The sequence below is a fragment of the Hyperolius riggenbachi genome, chromosome 7 (assembly GCF_040937935.1).
Source record: "Hyperolius riggenbachi isolate aHypRig1 chromosome 7, aHypRig1.pri, whole genome shotgun sequence".
Taxonomy (NCBI): domain Eukaryota; kingdom Metazoa; phylum Chordata; class Amphibia; order Anura; family Hyperoliidae; genus Hyperolius; species Hyperolius riggenbachi.
In genome coordinates, this window is record NC_090652.1 from 205,425,920 (window position 1) to 205,444,238 (window position 18,319).

At 40.9% G+C, this 18,319-nt stretch overlaps 1 protein-coding gene across 28 annotated transcripts in view; it reads left to right on the forward strand.

The window, feature by feature from the left end:
• ABI2 (abl interactor 2) overlaps positions 1 to 18,319 on the forward strand; it is a 189,195-nt gene that overhangs the window by 97,040 nt on the left and 73,836 nt on the right. For 5 of the 28 annotated variants that reach the window (XM_068245035.1, XM_068245038.1, XM_068245043.1 and 2 more), the window contains exons 4-7: positions 5,292 to 5,309; positions 10,699 to 10,796; positions 11,670 to 11,819; positions 14,263 to 14,387. In XM_068245035.1, the coding sequence (XP_068101136.1) occupies positions 5,292 to 5,309; positions 10,699 to 10,796; positions 11,670 to 11,819; positions 14,263 to 14,387 (391 nt within the window). The remainder of the gene's footprint in view (positions 1 to 5,291; positions 5,310 to 10,698; positions 10,797 to 11,669; positions 11,820 to 14,262; positions 14,388 to 18,319) is intronic. The other 23 variants (XM_068245036.1, XM_068245044.1, XM_068245046.1 and 20 more) reach the window with 7 other exon arrangements.

An 18,319-nucleotide genomic window follows, 5' to 3' on the forward strand; every position in this document is an offset into this window, starting at 1 on the left:
TTGAGTGCAATTCAAGGGAACATTTCATAGCTGAAAGGCTTATAAAACCTCAAGGCAGAGTAAACACATATTTTGACACAAAGCATCCACCTGGGACTTGAGTGTTATGCTAGAGGCGTTAACGAGCTGGCCATTCAAGTTTATAGATATTGTACTTTGAAATTATTTTACTTTGGACAAGACACAGAACGTTTATATTGTGCTTTTCCCCTGGCAGACTCCTCTTCAGAGCTGTAGCCACTAGGGAACGCTTAGTAGGCAGTAGCAGTATTAGGGAGTCTTGCGCAAGGTCTCCTTACTGAATAGATTATAGCTTACTGAGCAGAAAAAGCCAAGATTCAAACCCTGATCTCCGGTGTCTCCAATACTAGTGCTCGCTGGCCTGTTAGCACAACTCTCATTACCTGAGTAATGCATAAGTTACTATGGTAATGCGTGGTATGCTACTTAAAGTGACCCTCCAGAATAAAAATCTACTCAGCAGAACTGAAAAGGCTTGGTGTTTAAGGGCCCGTTTCCACTACGGCGATTTCGCCGCCGATTCTGCAGAGTTTCCCCGCACATGATTCGCACGGGGAAACTCTGCCATAGGGGATGACGGCGCCGCTGCGGAATCGCTCGCGGGAGCGATTCGCCCGGAATACCCCGCAGTTTTCGCTGCCGAGGCTGCGAATCCCATAGCCGTGCATGGCACGGCTCATGGGATTCGCCTGCGATCCCGCCCACTCGCTCAGTGCGGCGTGCGTCTGCGAGACGCACGCCGCACAAGTGGAAACGAGCCCTAACAGTTTCACAGCATCAGAACTTTGTTTTTCTTATAGAAGTCTCATTTTTAGCTCCATTTTTAGCTAAGCTCCGCCCCATCAAAGAAAACTGCCCGGACTTTTTTCCCCTGATGCTGTGCAAAGCATGATGGGATTTCCTATGTTGTTCATGTTGCCTAGCAACTGGGAGGGGTGATCAGCACACAGGACAGTAGAAACTGTGTCTCATGCTCCCCGTCACCTCCTTTCAATCAAAAATACGGCTGCCCTCATGAAATCACAAACCTTTGCCTGTTCTTTTAAAACAGGGTGGGTAAGAGATTATATTACCAATCTGTTTTAATGAACATAACTAATGTAACTTAATGACAGTATGTTTAGGCTGAAGTTCCTCTTTAAGAAGTGGAACCTGTGCTACCATAGCAATGTGCATGCTACCCAGGTAAAGCAGGTTGCGCTTATTTGTGCAATGCTTGCGACTCCCCTGGCGTTAGTACTTGTGAAATTGCTGTGTGCTTTCCTGCACACGGCAACTGAAAGTTCTGGCTGAAGCTGTTCTGCTTGCGGGACATAGAGAATTTACTGGTGAGAATGCAATTTAGGCTTTTCTTTTTTTTTTTTTTTTTTTTTCTATTGCTCAAGGAGCTTCTGATTTGAGAGGTACATGAAGACTGACATCTTAATTCCCTTTTTAAAAACAGACATCTTCTGCAGTGCTTTACAGACAAGTAAAGTCACTATTAAGTCACTAATTGATTTCAGAGGATAAAGACCATACAGAGAGCCCAATATAGTGTAGTATGCAAAACAAGGGGTTGGAAATGAAAAGTATATAATGTGTATACTCACAAACGTGGGTTTCCACCTAGGTAACCACTGTATAGGCAGGTGAGGAGATTAGCCCTGTCCTCACTCAGGATTACAAGTCGCTCTCTGTAGATAAGGAAAAATGGGGATCAACCCCTCCACCAGGGGTGGATATTGATAATGTAAGAGTGGACAGAGGCGCCAGCAGGATAAAAGGTGCTAAAAGGCTTAAAATCCCTCAGGAGGTGGGGGTGGACTCGCCTTCCCGAAACAGACAAGATACCGTCAGTTTTATGACAACAGGTTTATTAATATACTCCAAAACAAACAGTGCACTGCTTGTTTTGGAGTATATTAACAAACCTGTTGTCATAAAACTGACGGTATCTTGTCTGCTTCGGGGAGGCGAGTCCACCACCACCTCCTGAGGGATTTTAAGCCTTTTCGCACCTTTTATCCTGCTGGCGCCTCTCTTACATTATTGATTTCAGAGGAGCTCACAATCTAATCCCTACTAAAGTAATAGTTCCATAGTACTGCAATAGATATGGAAAGAAACCAGAGTGGCCTGAAGAAACCCATGCAAATACAGAGAAGACATGCAAACACCATGCATATTGTGTTCAGGCCAAGAATTTAACCAGGAACCTAACACTCGCTGCTAGCCACTACACTGCCATGCTTGTCCTAAAAAGTCTTTGGTCTTATCCAGCCACATGAAAATTACAGTTCTAACCTACTAACAGGAGTAGTCAGCTACATCTGAACTTGCTAGCTCCCATATGATCACTCCACACCCTCCACTTCCCGCAATAACTTGTGCTGTCTAGATGAAGAGAAAACCGCATGAATCATCAGGAGGGGAGGTGGTGAAGCATGATCAAGTGGAAGTCAGTAAGCAGGCTACAGCAAGCTACATCATTTTATAATGTAGCTGGTTGAGACGGAAGAGATATTTTAATGGTAAGAAACGGCACCTTTTCTGTTATTAACCAGTTCTGTTTTAGGCTATAACACTGGTTTCAAGTGCATGGAACCACTACAGGGTCACTTGTAAAAAATGTCTATAAGGGCCCTTTTCCACCTGCAATCGCTAGCGTTCATGCTGAACGCTAGCGATTGCTGAATCGCAAAACCGGCTATTCCCCCGACGTTTGCGGCCGCGATTTTGCTATGCTATGCACTGCATAGCAAAATCGCGGCAATTATCGCTCCGCCGCGCGTTCGCGTTCCCGACAAAAGCGAATCGCGGTAGTGGAAATGACCTACCGCGATTCCTATGTTAAAAAGCAAACCGTAACGATTGTAAAATCGCTAGCGGTTTGCGGTTTTGCGATTCAGCCAGCGCAAACGCGCTGGTGGAAAAGGGCCCTAAAGCCGCCTTTGGAATTTTGTATGCATCAGTTATTTTCACCAGTTAACTGGTGGCTTCATTTAGGCTGCACTCACAATTGTCAGTTTTCTGCATGTGTTTTTGTATGAGTTTTCTGATAGTGCTGCATTGTTGTAATTTGTTTTTCTGCATGTGAAAAGCACATTCAACTGTGAACTAACCCATTGATTAACATTGGATCTACAGTTTTACTGTGCATAAAACCCACAAAAAAACAGACAAGTGTGAATCTTGTCGGCCATTAATAATAATAATAATAATAATAATGATGATAAAAATGTAAGTAGGACAATTAACGCATACAGTATGTCCTGCCCTACAGATCCAGCCATTAACTTTGCGATGAGGGAGAATTAAATCCAATTGTCTTACAGTGGTTTGCAAAAGTATTCCACATTTTGAAGTTTTCCACATTTTGTCATAATACTGCCACAAACATGAATCAATTTTATTGGAATGCCACGTGAAAGACCAACACAAAGTGGTGTACACATGAGAAGTGGAACAATAATCATACATGATTCCAAACATTTAAAAAAAAAGAAACTTCAAAGTGGGGTGTGCGTAAATATTCAGCCCCCTAAATCAATACTTTGTAGAACCACCTTTTGCTGCAATTACAGCTGCAGTCTTTTCGGGTATGTCTCTACCAGCTTTGCACATCTAGAGACTGAAATCCTTGCCCATTCTTCTTTGCAAAACCGCTCCAGCTCAGTCAGATTAGATGGACAGCGTTTGTGAACAGCAGTTTTCAGATCTTGCCACAGATTCTCGATTGGATTTAGATGTGGACTTTCACTGGGCCATTCTAACACATGGATATGTTTTGTTTTAAATCATTCCATTGTTGTCCTGGCTTTATGTTTAGGGTCGTTGTCCTGCTGGAAGGTAAACCTCCGCCCCAGTCTCAAGTCTTTTTCAGACTCCAAGAGGTTTTCTTCCAAGATTGCCCTGTATTTGGCTCCATCCATCTTCCCATCAACTCTGACCAGCTTTCCTGTCCCGGCTGAAGAGAAGCTCCTCCATAGCATGATGCTTCCACCACCATATTTGACAGTGGGGATGGTGTGTTTATAGTGATGTGCAGTGTTCGTTTTCCGCCACACATAGTGTTTTGCATTATGTCCAAAAACTTCCATTTTTGTCTCATCTGACAAGAGCACCTTCTTCCACATGTTTGCTGTGTCCCCCACATGGCTTGAGGCAAACTGCAAATGGGACTTCTTATGCTTTTCTGTTAAAAATGGCTTTTTTCATTGCCACTCTTCCATAAAGGCCAACTTTGTGCAGTGCACGACTAATAGTTGTCCTATAGATAGATTCCCCCACCTGAGCTGTAGATCTCTGGAGCTCGTGCAGAGTCACCATGGGCCTCTTGACTGCATTTCTGATCAGCGCTCTCCTTGTTCAGCCTGTGAGTTTAGGTGGACGGCCTTGTCTTGGTAGGTTTACAGTTATGCCGTAATTTTTCCATTTCTGAATGAACACTTGAACAGTGATCCGTGGGATGTTCAAGGCTTTGGAAATCTTTTTGTAGCCTAAGCCTGCTTTAAATTTCTCAATAACTTTATCATTGACCTGTCTGGTGTATTCTTTGGACTTCATGGTGTTGTTGCTCCCAATATTCTCTTAGACAACCTCTGAGGCCGTCACAGAGCAGCTGTATTTGTACTGCCATTAGATTACACACAGGTGCACTCTATTTAGTCATTAGCACTCATCAGGCAATGTCTATGGGCAACTGACTGCACTCAGACCAAAGGGGGCTGAATAATTACGCACACCCCACTTTGCAGTTATTTATTTGTAAAAAAAAAAAAATGTTTGGAATCATGTGTGATTTTCGTTCCACTTCTCACGTGTACACCACTTTGTATTGGTCTTTCACGTGGAATTCCAATACAATTGAATCATGTTTGTGGCAGTAATATGACAAAATGTGGAAAACTTACAAGGGGGCCGAATACTTTTGCAAACCACCTTATTTTATTTTCCAGTTGTCTCATTCAGTAACACGAGCAATGTCATCTTTGGTTCTTTATTTTTAATGGCAGGTTCTGTGGAATGGGATTTAATCATTCACATGTATTCCTGTAATTGGGCTTTACGTGGAATTCTTTCAGCAAAGATTAAGAACTTTGACTGTTCCTTTGGAAAATTTTAAGGAAATCATGTATGCAGCACTTTTTTTCTTTGTCGTTTAGATACAGCCATATTGAGGGGGATTAAATGTATGACCTGTTGTAATAACTTTTCTGATTTACGCAATTTTAAACTAACTTTTTGATTGCCTTTCCTTTTTTTGTGTGCTTCATTTGTACGTAAAGTGGTTGCTTAGATTTAAGGTAAGACTTTTAAGGTGTAAATGTTTATATTTATGTTCAAACACATTATGACCTATGAGTGGTAGGACACATTGTTTCTGTTCATTTTACAACTGTATGTGTTAAAAAAACAATTGCAAAAATTCCTTTGTATTTTATGCGCGATTTGTATTCCTTTTTTATATGCAGCTTTTGGTAACTTTGTCCCAAACTTTATTACTGGTTGATGACTACATTGGACATCACTTCACACTAACAAACATTTCTAGTTTTCCATTTCCTCCAAGTGTTAACAATGTGAATAGTGTTAAGTCGTGCAGGTCATATGCTGAATCCTTCCTGCATCCTTACACACGAACATAGACCAGTAGTATGTAGCATTTTCTTATGCTTGCACAAGCACAACGATTTCCAAGTTCCAACAGAATGTTTTGAATTGCATATTATGTTGTGCATTTTCTCTGTAGTAGTACACTAAAATATAATCTTATATGTAACTAATGCAGTATGTGTAAGTTGACAGTGATCTAGAATTTTCTTCCAAGATTTTTTTTTTTAAATGCTATTCCCACCCTTTCAGAGAAATATCACTAGGCACCAGTAACCACCCCCATTGCTACCATTATGTATCATAAAAAGGTTTATATATTACCTCTTCCCCCACCAACCATCTCTTCCAGGTGCCAGGAAGAGATGCATGTGGAATGCTGTATAGTATCAGGCTAGACCAAGCACTTTACATCACTGGTGTGTAAAGAGAGGTAATGTATAACCCATTTACTGATTATTCTATATAAGGAATAGGCAAATGAATAGCAAGAGGAGATGGCAGGGGAGATCAGTCAGTCTCACTGTGAACACAGAGCTGACCCTGCCCACCACCTTGGGTTGGGAGAGAGAATAACGTTTTGTAGCCAGCATTAAAACACTACAGCTCTGCAGAATCTCATCAATTCTTGTCATGCTCTGTTTATAATAAAGCATTTACCTTTTCCAAGCCCTCCCCAGTGTGTCCCCAAAAAATAAAGGAGCATTGGAAAGGGGTTACTTGCAGGCAAAGCAGAGGATGAGAGGTGCACATGGCTTTTATAAACCTACTAGAGAGGATGTGTGAAGAGTCAAAGGATTTATTAAACCTTGAACAGAGTGAAACTGTAGTTGCTACGCTGGCCGCAAAGAGTGCAGTGGCAGGGCTTTGAAGTCAGTACAAAAGTACTCCGAATCCTCAGTTTATGAAACCTCCGAGTCCAGGTACCCAAAATTGGTCCGACTCCTCAGCCCTGTGCAGTGTGAGGAAGTGTTATGGGTCAGGTGATCTCTGTTCTGAAAGAGGCACTTCCTTGGCAATAACAAGCTACTGGATGTCTGTCAGAAGCCAGAGCAGTACAGTTTAATTATTGCAAATTGCTGCAAATTAAATATTGTATACATTAGAAAATAGAGGCAAATCTAGAACTGTAAAACTTCCTTTTATAAAACATCTGTTTATAAAACAGAAATAATTAGCATTTTAAATGTCCAAGGACAAGTCAAGGTCCAGATTATGTCTCCTTTGCTCCCTTTCTATTCTGACTCTGCAGTTCCTCTGTCAAGGTATATTATACAGTTCAAAATACTTCTTGTGAGTAACCAGCCACAGCTTTGACCAGTCAAAACTAATACAGAAATCCCTAGGAAATATGATGCACCTGGACGATGGAAATATAAAGCAAGGATCTTTTCACACCAGATGGACTTCTTGCATGTAGATGTGTTAAGCTTTAAATAAAGCATTTCCCAATGTTTTTTGATCCACCCTGTCAGAATAAGAGGGCCTAATTGTGGCTAATCATTCAGTTTGAAAATTAAGCAACTATGACCCATATACAATTAACTTTTTCTCCTCAGTTTTCTCCTAGGTGATATTTGTAAACTTATCAATAAAAGGCATTTAAAACCACCTGCAAGCAAGAAAACGCTCGAAATTATTGTGATAGTCCCTTTTCATCTACTTTTTGGTACTTTTTCAATTGCAAAATGATGAAAAGATGTTTTAAATAGAAGATGAAAATGTATCTCCTAGGAGAAAACTAAGGAGAAAAGGTGAATTGCATATGGCACCAGGTTCCTTGCTCTGTGTAAATAATTATACATGCAGGAAATTGTCTGAGCTGTTGGTGCTGCAAATACTGTACATATTTCTTGCTTGGAAAGACATACAGTTTAGGCTTATAGTCTGTTGTGGAAGTTCACAGCTGGCCTGCAATGGAGATGTAACGCATACAATTACAAAAAAAATTTAAGCAGCAGTGGAACGGTTTCCATTCTAATCTGTAAAATGTATTTCCATTTGGCATAAAAACAGCCTGCATGGGCCTACATGTACTGTGTGACAACACATTGCTAGACAGATCACCAGAGCCATGCATTCTCTCTGTAAAAGGACCCCAGGAAACTATTCCTGCATGGTCATATTATGGGTGCAGAACATGCTGTATAAAGGAGGAAAATGTTTTCTTTAAAGTGTACCTGAAGTGACAGCCAATGTAAGAATGTGTATATGGCTTTACTCTTATTGAGTTGTATTCCTTCTCTGCTAATAGCATGAATATCTCCAAAAACTCTGGACAAACCTTATTGGCAGTGTAGTTTTCTGGAGCTCCCATATCCATCCCCACAGTGATGATTGTCCCAGCCTGTCCTCCTCTTACCACTAGCCCATATGCCCAGTGAGGGGAAGATGGGTGGGAATATCCATCACTCAGCCAGATGATTCTGGCACTGCATCAGGGTTGAGCTGCTTTGACAGTTGGGTTTACCCAGACTATACAAAGTGGATCACATCACTGATTTGACTATGAGGGAAACACTGAGTACAGGTGAGAGAGCACCCTTCTACTTAGGCTATATCTACTTTAACTTTAGTTGTCATTTTTTATTTTTTTCAAGTTTCTTTATTTTTAAAGATTTTTTTTTTAAGAAAAATATAAACATATAAAAACAGATAAATGAGTAAGAAAGGTACATTAAATATCAAACCAAAATGCAGTGAACCAGTGCTTGCAGCATCAGGCAAACCCAACAATAAAAAACTGAAATGAAAAACACAGCTTGCAAAATAGTGGAACATTGTCCCAGTCAGACAGTAAGCTTAAAGAGAAACTCCGACCAAGAATTTAAAAGATTTTACAATGCGCAAACACTGACTAAATCATTTATACATAATTATTGTAAAAATAAAGCACTTTTTATTACATTATTTTCACTGGAGTGCCTCTTTAAGAACACTTTTGTGTGTCATACATGACTGCTCCCATGTGAACCAAACACAACCCGAAACCTCTCCTCAAGAGGCGCAGATTCATAGGTGCAGGTGACCCCAGGGCCCAACGGGATGTGCAGCCCAGGGTCACTCTATATTACTCATGCAGAGGTTGGGGTTAGTTGTCACTTACTGTACACTTTAAAATGTGTTTTATTGTAATTTTGATTACAGTCTTCCTGTAAACTTTTTTTTTTTAAATTATTATGTACAAAACAACCAACAATTGGTAACAAGCGATAGTCATGGCATGGTGTTCTCAGTACGCTGCTTTTTTGTGTGGAAAAACACGATTTTTAAGCAGCAAGTCACTGGCTCATAGCCAGTGCTAGCATCAGCTTTGGTAATGTTCTGCCAAGTCTCCCAAATGATTGTGATAAATGTTTTTCACTCAGACTTGAGTTTAAAATTGAATTGAGTTTTATACACACTTTTGACATTACATTTTAAAAGCTTTATGTGAACAATGTATTGAGCAGCATTTAGCAGAAACTGATATTCATAAGAAAATGTATACAATTTAATTTATTCATTGTTGTGGTATGTTCTTATAAATCCATGGATTCTTATGAAAAATAGAAAATATTTTGGGGTTTTTTTTTTTTAACTGTCTTAAAGAATAATCTTTCCCCAGGTATATGCACAAAGCAATTCTTGTGAAAATACATCGGTCACTTGATAAACTATTATAAAAGTACTGGTACTGCATTTTAGAAGAAACATGGAGCTTGTTAATGACCTCACTTAAGGTGTCTATTATCGGAACAATTTTTATAAATCTTCATTTTAATTAGATAAATTTGCTCATAAATGCAGTCAGCAGTTGCTCACTATAAATGGAAAGCGATCATAAATAGCCAGTATATCAGTCCACCTAGTGGATTTGAATGATCTGGTCTAAAATAAAACTATTCTTGGATAAATAAAATCATTTCCAATTGATTATTTGCAATTTATTTGATCAATTGAAATAATTTATCATAAATATTTTACCGTTAATGAGATAAACAGAGGAACACTAAGAGCCCCAATAGTGTAGTATGTATTGACAAAGGGGATAATGACAAAGAGTAATAGTTGTTATACTCACAAGCATGGGTCACCAATAGGCAACCACTGTAAAGGCAGGTGGGGAGATTATCCTGACCCCACTCAGGAATAAGAAGTCGCTCTCTGTAGATTGTAGAAAAGGGTCGCAACCCTCCACCCAGGGTGAAAACAATATTATATAGGAGAGAACCGAGGCGCCAAAAGGATAAAAGGGGTTTTAAAGGAGCTTAAAAGCCAAAAATTTGGTAATTAGAGGAGGCAGTGGTGGACTTACCTCCTCCAAGCAGACACAACACAACTGTGAGGTGCCGAGTGTTGTTGGTTTTGCTAGATGCTGTAACTCCTTTTTCTATTGCCTGAGGAAGCGGGCACTGACCCGTGAACCTTTGTTTTATCTGGAGTTCGTTAATAAATAGACTGAATGTACAGTCGTGTTCTGTCTGCTTGGAGGAGGTAAGTCCACCACTGCCTCCTCTAATTACCATATTTTTGGCTTCTAAGCTCCTTTAAAACCCCTTTTATCCTTTTGGCGCCTCTGTTCTCTCCTATATAATTTTACCGTTAATGGGCATGTAAAAAGTAAATTTTGGCAGGAGGGCAACTAGATTTGGCTGCGTGCCACTCTACATAGTGTAAAGCAGTCCTCTGCAGTATTCTGCTGTTATCTTACTAATGGTTACCAGCTCAGATATTAAATGATAATGAAGTAACTCATGTATATTGTTTTTAAATTAGTAATATATAGTCTTCATATAAACAAATACTGTATATCTGGTGTACTCTGAAGTCTGTTTCATAGCACATCTCATTTCAATCTGCCACTTTGTGCACAAACCTGTATACTCAAGCTATAAAATGCTCCATTTCCCGCTTTCAGGGGTTGTCATTTTAACCTCTGTACTACAGTAACAAAATGTTTCTTCCCAGGTCTTTGTGTAGAATAACTTGTAATTTTATAATTGTTCCATCTTCTACTATAACATGAACTTCCTGCTCTGCACTGTTCCAATATGTGCTAATTTAAAAATATAGTTAAGTATCGTCTTTCTTTCTGTTCAGGTCAGCACACAAAACATGAAGATGGGCGGATTACCACGTTCTACTCCGCCTACACAGAAGCCTCCTAGTCCACCAATGACCGGCAAAGGAACTCTTGGGTAATTACTTGGCTGATATAGCACAGGGAGTACTAGAACCACCATGGATGCATTGTACTCTGCTTGTAGGCCTTCTGGTTATTTTTTTGCCAAAATAGTTTTCAGCTGACCCAAGTTTTTTGTCATATCTTGTCAAAGACAGTGTGTTAAATGTTTCATAAGCATTTCCTAATCATTCCCAGAATTTTGTTTTAAACCTTTATAATGTTAAATGTTGTTTATTTGCTTGTCACAGTATTTGTTCTTACTTTGACACTCAGAAGGATTTATCCTCTGAATGTTAACTTGAACAAGGCTTATTTTTGTTTGTTTGTTACAGTCAATCCCAAATTATGTGCTTTGTTCTTCAAGAATAATTTGAAACCAAATGAAATGCTTTTAGTTTTAAAGAAACTGCTTTGCTCCTGTGACAGATTGTGCAGTCACCTGCCCAATCTCTGTTGCAAAGATCTGAGCTCTCAGTGAATATATTAATACTTGTACTGTTTCAGCTGACAACTAGTTCCCCTGGTCATTTTTGTCTACATCACATTTTTTTACTTTCACAAAACTCACTATGTGGCAAACCCTGTTTTGTTTGTGAAATTTCAAACCTGAATGTTGCCGGAGTTTAAAGTTTGCAACCAATGCTCTGCAAATATTCTAGCAGTGAAGGGGTTGAAACACAAAACCTTTGAGTCTTAACTGAGGTTCCAATCAGGCCTAAATTATTCTACAAGGGTTTTTTATCAGATGAAAAAAAAATGGCCGATTGCTTATTAAATCCCACACAAGACTGAGAAGTGGTGCTGTAAACAATTTTGTCCTGATGTCCCTCATTTTTGGGATAACGTTTGGAAGTTTATTTTTTACTTTTTGTTTTTCTTCTTGAAGGCGACACTCACCCTATCGCACACTGGAGCCTGTGCGTCCCCCTGTCGTTCCAAATGACTATGTTCCCAGCCCCACACGTAACATGGCTCCCCCACAGCAACAGAGCCCTGTTAGAACAGCTTCAGTCAACCAGAGGAACCGCACATACAGGTATATGTAAGCTAAATAAGCAACTGTGCCAATTGGTGGCTGACGTATTCCTGTAAACAACTCAACACATATTAAAGTTATCGAATTCAGTTTTGATTTATACGGTATAGTAAAGACATGTTTCGGGAACTTGAATTTAAAAGAAACATGAAAATGATATGACCCACACATTATTTCTTGGTAGTTAACAATATTTTTGATTTGCTGTTGAATTCTATTGGGTCCTGATATATTCTTTCTTTAAAGTCATACAGTAACTCCAGGTTGTTGCCATTTGATGGTATTGTATAGGTCCACAAGCAACAACAAAAACAAGATGGTGGACAAACTGAGACGTAGTTAGCTTTGCTGCTACATTTACAGTCCAACATAACGACCCATCCATTCAGTCATATTTGTTTTTATGCATTGCCAAGCTTTTCAATGGCATTCCTTGTGAAAATGGGGCTTTTCACTAGTTATACATACATTTCATTCACAAGCTCCTTCACTACTACAGAGCATCAGAAAGTGTACAGCCTATGCTTGAGGAGACATGTGACTGGTGTTTAATCATTTTTTTGTGCATTTCATTTTATTCGTTTTCTCGTTTTCCCCTAATGCCATGTAGGTCTTTTACATTGGGGCCAGTCTTTCTGTGTGTATTGTTCTAGAAGCATGCAGTACCAGTTTTGTTTCCACATAGATTGTTTATTTAGCTGTGCAGGTGTCTATTACTTGTTCTTTCTTATTTTTTTTTTTTTTTTGATTGGAAAAAGTGAAGCTAAAACTACACATTTCAGAACTGCAAGTTTGGGCAAGGTCTCAATTTTGGAATAAGTAAATGTATTTAGTGAAGCAAGTCATTAGTTTAAACAATTGAAGAATGTCTGCGTGTACCGTTTTACAGCCTTCACAATACTATGCAAATATGACTTTCAGCTCCTGACGCAGGTACACATGATACAATTTTCTGTTAGATGTACCTGCCAGATCGTTTTTTTCCATTGATTTTCGATTGATTTTCATAGAAGTGAACGGTAATTGATCAGAAAATCTATTGAAATTAACCTCCTTAGCGTATAGTAGAGTATCAGGGCTCTAGTAAATGGGCTTCAGGATTGGTATGCTTTTAAAGCAAGATAGATGTAGAGAGGCTTTTATTTCTGGATTGTTTTTAAATGTGCATTTTCTGGGGCTTTTATTGCTCTCTACTGTTAGTCACTAAGCAGAAACGCTTGCAGTGCGGAGGTGTACTCTTTCTCTGCCTGCATGCTTGTTCCAGGTCAAGTGAAAGGTTAGGGCCACAGAACTTGCACCTTTAAAAAACATTAGTGATGGCAGTGTCAATATGTAAATTATGATAAGCTACTTTTGAATTAAACAAGTACAAAAAGCAGTTGTATAGATTGATCAATTTATCAAGATGGACAAATTAGTAATGCATAATAAAAAAGTAGCACTAACCTCCATGTCACAAAGTATAGAAAAAAAGTACAAGTCTTGATGGCTTGTGGAGTTCTATAATCTGGTCTATGCTGCCGCTGTTGGTGGATTTAAACCACATATAATCAAGTTATCCTTCATTCAAATGACCACTATCCCATGTAGCTGGCCATGTGCATTCAGAAGCAAGTCCTGCCTGTCAGTGATAGTCAAACCATTCTTCCAACTAGCAGTGGACACTGATAAGCTTGTAAGTTTACTGAGTCATTTAGTGTCTTGTCATGAAAGTCGTCTTTGAACATGAGTCGTCTTTGTGATGACATACAGCCTTTGCACTTTGCAGTAGGGTTATAGAAGTGCAATGCTTCAATCTGTATGTTTTGGGGATGTAAAATGCTTAAAAATCTTTCTGATCAAGAGTTAAATGCAATTTTGCCTTCATAAAACAGAAGGTATTTGCGATAATTCAGCTTTAAGTGAACTGTAGTTTCCCATGATACAGCACTCCTGAATATGCAAAACATCTCTTTATGCCCCTGAAAGCAAAACTGCATATCCAGAACCGCTGGTGTATAGTGAGCCTATAGCAAATACATTTTACAGAGCCATATCAATCCAACACACATACAGCCTGGTTATGACTTATTAGTCCTCATCAGTTCATGGTATGTATTAATATGGATCTATGGGATAGGGCTTGGACCAACACTAAGGAATACCCAGATAGCTCGTGGTGACCCAGAAATGAGAGCTGTCTTTTTAAAGGTCATATAAAAAATAACTATGGTGTGCTAGGAGCTGTAACTTTAAAAATAATAGCATAAAATTATCTTCATGTATTATTTGCAGTTTATGATGTGGGAGAGTGTACTTAATGTTTACAGACTTGTGACCAGGTTTATAACATTTAATGATTTGTCGTAGCTCTAATATAGCAGAATACGCATTGAATTTGTACAGTATAGCTAAATAAATATGCATCATTTTTTGCTTCTGGTTTTCCATTTGCTCCTTGTAGCAGCAGTGGCAGTAGTGGTGGAAGTCACCCCAGCAGTCGGAGCAGCAGTCGGGAGAACAGTGGAAGTGGTAGTGTTGGCGTCCCGATTGCTGTCCCCACTCCATCTCCTCCCAGTGTCTTTCCAGGTATGTATGAAAGACAATTAGATAATATATTCACATTTGCTTTTATCAGTCATTAATGTATAGCAAATCAAACAGTAAATTGCTTCATGAACAAAATTCCATATCCTCTTCCTCTGCCTTGTTGGAGTTTGCTGCGCTTTGCTGAACAGTTTGTTTACTTTTATGCCTGTTTGCTTACATACATTAATTGCATGCATTTTGTTTATTTTTTTTCCTCTGTATAGTTTTATTACACTCTGATGTAATTAAACTATACAATGTATTTGGAATGTCTGTACCAGTAAATATATAGGATATGGTGTCCTATGGTTAGTAATGCCTTCCATGGTGCAGTACAACAAAAATAAGTTTAACTATTATTACTGGTAATTGTTTTCAATAAACCCTGAGTTTGAGCAAAAACAGCTTGTGTGTTGTGGTCTAGGACCTTTCCTTCCATAACTTTCCAATTAGTACGTTGTAGAAACACCGCTCTGGCTTTAGCTCATTTGATTGTAAACATAATCTCCTTGTTAAAACAGCTGAGAGGCCTCCACAACCTATGCTTTGCCCAGGAATGCCCACATAGGTGAATGTCCACAGCATGAAAAAAGAACAGGAAAAAAAATAAAACAGGGCTTTCTCAGTGGAGTGGGGTCAGTGGCGGTCTGAAAGAAGGGGGTGGGAATCCTCAAGTGTCCTTGTACTGCCGCAACAAGAGCATTCCCGTTTGCTATAGGCTGAAATCTGGTCATGTGATCACTGTTTTGAGGTTAAAAACATACCTACAGTTCATACATTTTGACAAATAAGTTTACTTCAGATGTATTTACCATCGCACACAATAGATCAGATTGTACTGAAAACCCTGTAATGTATTTGCCAGTACAGGTCCGATCATTCTTCAGTATAATATCTCTGTAGATTACCAGATCTTAATGAATCTTTGTAAACAAAGTAAAGCACTATAGATCAGTTATCAGTTACTGACTGATCTAGTGACTTGTAGTGTTCACATTTGTGTAAATTGAACATGTTTTAAGCCGCATCTACATGCGTAGATGCGGTCGCGATGCTCCGACAGGACGGATCTTGCTTCCGCCGAGTCCCTGCTCGCTCCCTGCGAGGGGACAATGGCAGGGAATCGAGCGGAAGATAAGCGGGGGCGAGCGGGGAATCGGCAGGGAATCGAGCGGAAGATAAGCGGCGGCGAGCGGGGACGCGGCGGGCACGCGGAAGAGGCGATCCGGCGGCTAATCGAGCCGCCGGATCGCCACAACATCTCCCCGTGTAGACGAGGCTTAAAGTGTTATGTGCCTGTAAAGGGGGGCAATCTAGGAGCAAGAATAGCTCAGGCATAAAACAGTATGCAACACAAGCTCAGAGAGGTGATATACTTAAGCACATTGCTTCATTGTATGCTCTCTTTACTATTTTCCAAACTGTGTTGAAACTGTATCAGCACAAAAACTGTTTCTTGTGGGCTTCAACCACTTACCGACCGCCCACTGCACAGGGGCGGCCGGAAAGTGGATCCCGCAAGGACTGCCGCATGTACAATTGGCAGCGGTCCTTGTACGTATGGGCGGAGCGATCGCGTCATCCGTGGCGCGATCCTCCGCCGGGGATTGATGGCCGGGGATTTAGCCTCCAGCTCGCAGGCCACTTAGCAGCGCCGGCGGGCGGAGGAATACAAATCTCCGCCGATCCATGCGTATAATAGGCTTTGCAATGTATACAAAGCCTATTATACAGGCTGCCTCCTGCCCTGGTGTTCCCAGTGTCCGAGGGACCAGCAGGGCAGCCTGCAGCCACCCTAGTCTGCACCCAAGCACACTGATTTCCCCCCCCCCCCTGCCCCCTGATCGCCCACAGCACCCCTCAGACCCCCCCTGCCCACCCCCCAGACCCCTGTTTGCACCCACTACCCTAATCACCCATCACTCCCTGTCACTATCTGTCGACACTATTTTTTTTTATTCCCTAAACTGCCCCCTGCTCCCTCCTGATAACCCCCCACCCCTCAGATTCTCCCCAGACCCCCCTCCTGTGTACTGTATGCCTCTATCCCCCCTGTAATAACCCACTGATCACCTGTCAATCACCCACCCATCAATCAGCCCCTAACCTGCCCCTTGCGGGCAATCTGATCACCCACCCACACCAATAGATCGCCCGCAGATCCGACGTCAGATCACCTCCCAAGTGCATTGTTTACATCTGTTCTCTACCCTAAACACCCACTAATTACCCATCAATCACCCCCTGTCACTGCTACCCATCAGATTAGACCCCTATCTGCCCCTAGGGCACTCAATCACCCGCCCACACCCTCAGAACGCCCTCAGACCCCAGCCCTAATCACCTCGCCAGTGCATTGCTTGCATCTATTCCCCCCTCTAATCACACCTTGAGACACCCATCAATCACCTCCTGTCACCCCCTAGCACACCTACCCATCAGATCAGGCCCTAATTTGCCCCGTGTGGGCTCCTGATCACTCGGCCAAATCCTCAGATCCCCCTCAGACCCCCTTCCGATCACCTCCCCAGTGCATTGATTGCATCTATTTTCCCCTCTAACCACCTTCTGAGACACCCATCAATCACCTCCTGTCACCCCCCCCCCCCCCCCCCAGCACTCCTATCCATCAGATCAGGCCCAATACAACCTGTCATCTAAAAGGCCACCCTGCTTATGACCGGTTGCACAAAATTCGCCCCCTCATAGACCACCTGTCATCAAAATTTGCAGATGCTTATACCCCTGAACAGTCATTTTGAGACATTTGGTTTCCAGACTACTCACGGTTTTGGGCCCGTAAAATGCCAGGGCGGTATAGGAACCCCACAAGTGACCCCATTTTAGAAAAGACACCCCAAGGTATTCTGTTAGGTGTATGACGAGTTCATAGAAGATTTTATTTTTTGTCACAAGTTAGCGGAAATTGATTTTTATTGGTTTTTTTTTTTTCACAAAGTGTCATTTTTCACTAACTTGTGATAAAAAATAAAATCTTCTATGAACTCGCCATACACCTAACGGAATACCTTGGGGTGTCTTCTTTCTAAAATGGGGTCACTTGTGGGGTTCCTATACTGCCCTGGCATTTTAGGGGCGCTAAACCGTGAGGAGTAGTCTAGAAAACAAATGCCTCAAAATGACCTGTGAATAGGACGTTGGGCCCCTTAGCGCACCTAGGCTGCAAAAAAGTGTCACACGTGGTATCGCCGTACTCAGGAGAAGTATTATGTGTTTTGGGGTGTATTTTTACACATACCCATGCTGGGTGGGAGAAATCTCTCTGTAAATTGTGTGTAAAAAAAAAAAAAATCAAACAATTGTCATTTACAGAGATATTTCTCCCACCCAGCATGGGTATGTGTAAAAATACACCACAAAACACATTATACTACTTCTCCTGAGTACGGCGGTACCACATGTGTGGCACTTTTTTACTCCCTAAGTACGCTAAGGGGCCCAAAGTCCAATGAGTACCTTTAGGATTTCACAGGTCATTTTTGTTTCAAGACTACTCCTCACGATTTAGGGCCCCTAAAATGCCAGGGCAGTATAGGAAACCTCACAAATGACCCCATTCTAGAAAAGACACCCCAAGGTATTCCGTTAGGAGTATGGTGAGTTCATAGAAGATTTTATTTTTTGTCACAAGTTAGCGGAAAATGACACTTTGTGAAAGAAACAATTAAAATCAATTTCCGCTAACTTGTGACAAAAATAAAATCTTCTATGAACTCACCATACTCCTAACGGAATACCTTGGGGTGGCTTCTTTCTAAAATGGGGTCATTAGTGGGGTTTCTATACTGCCCTGGCATTTTAGGGGCCCTAAACCGTGAGGAGTAGTCTTGAAACAAAAATGACCTGTGAAATCCTAAAGGTACTCATTGGACTTTGGGCCCCTTAGCGCAGTTAGGCTGCAAAAAAGTGCC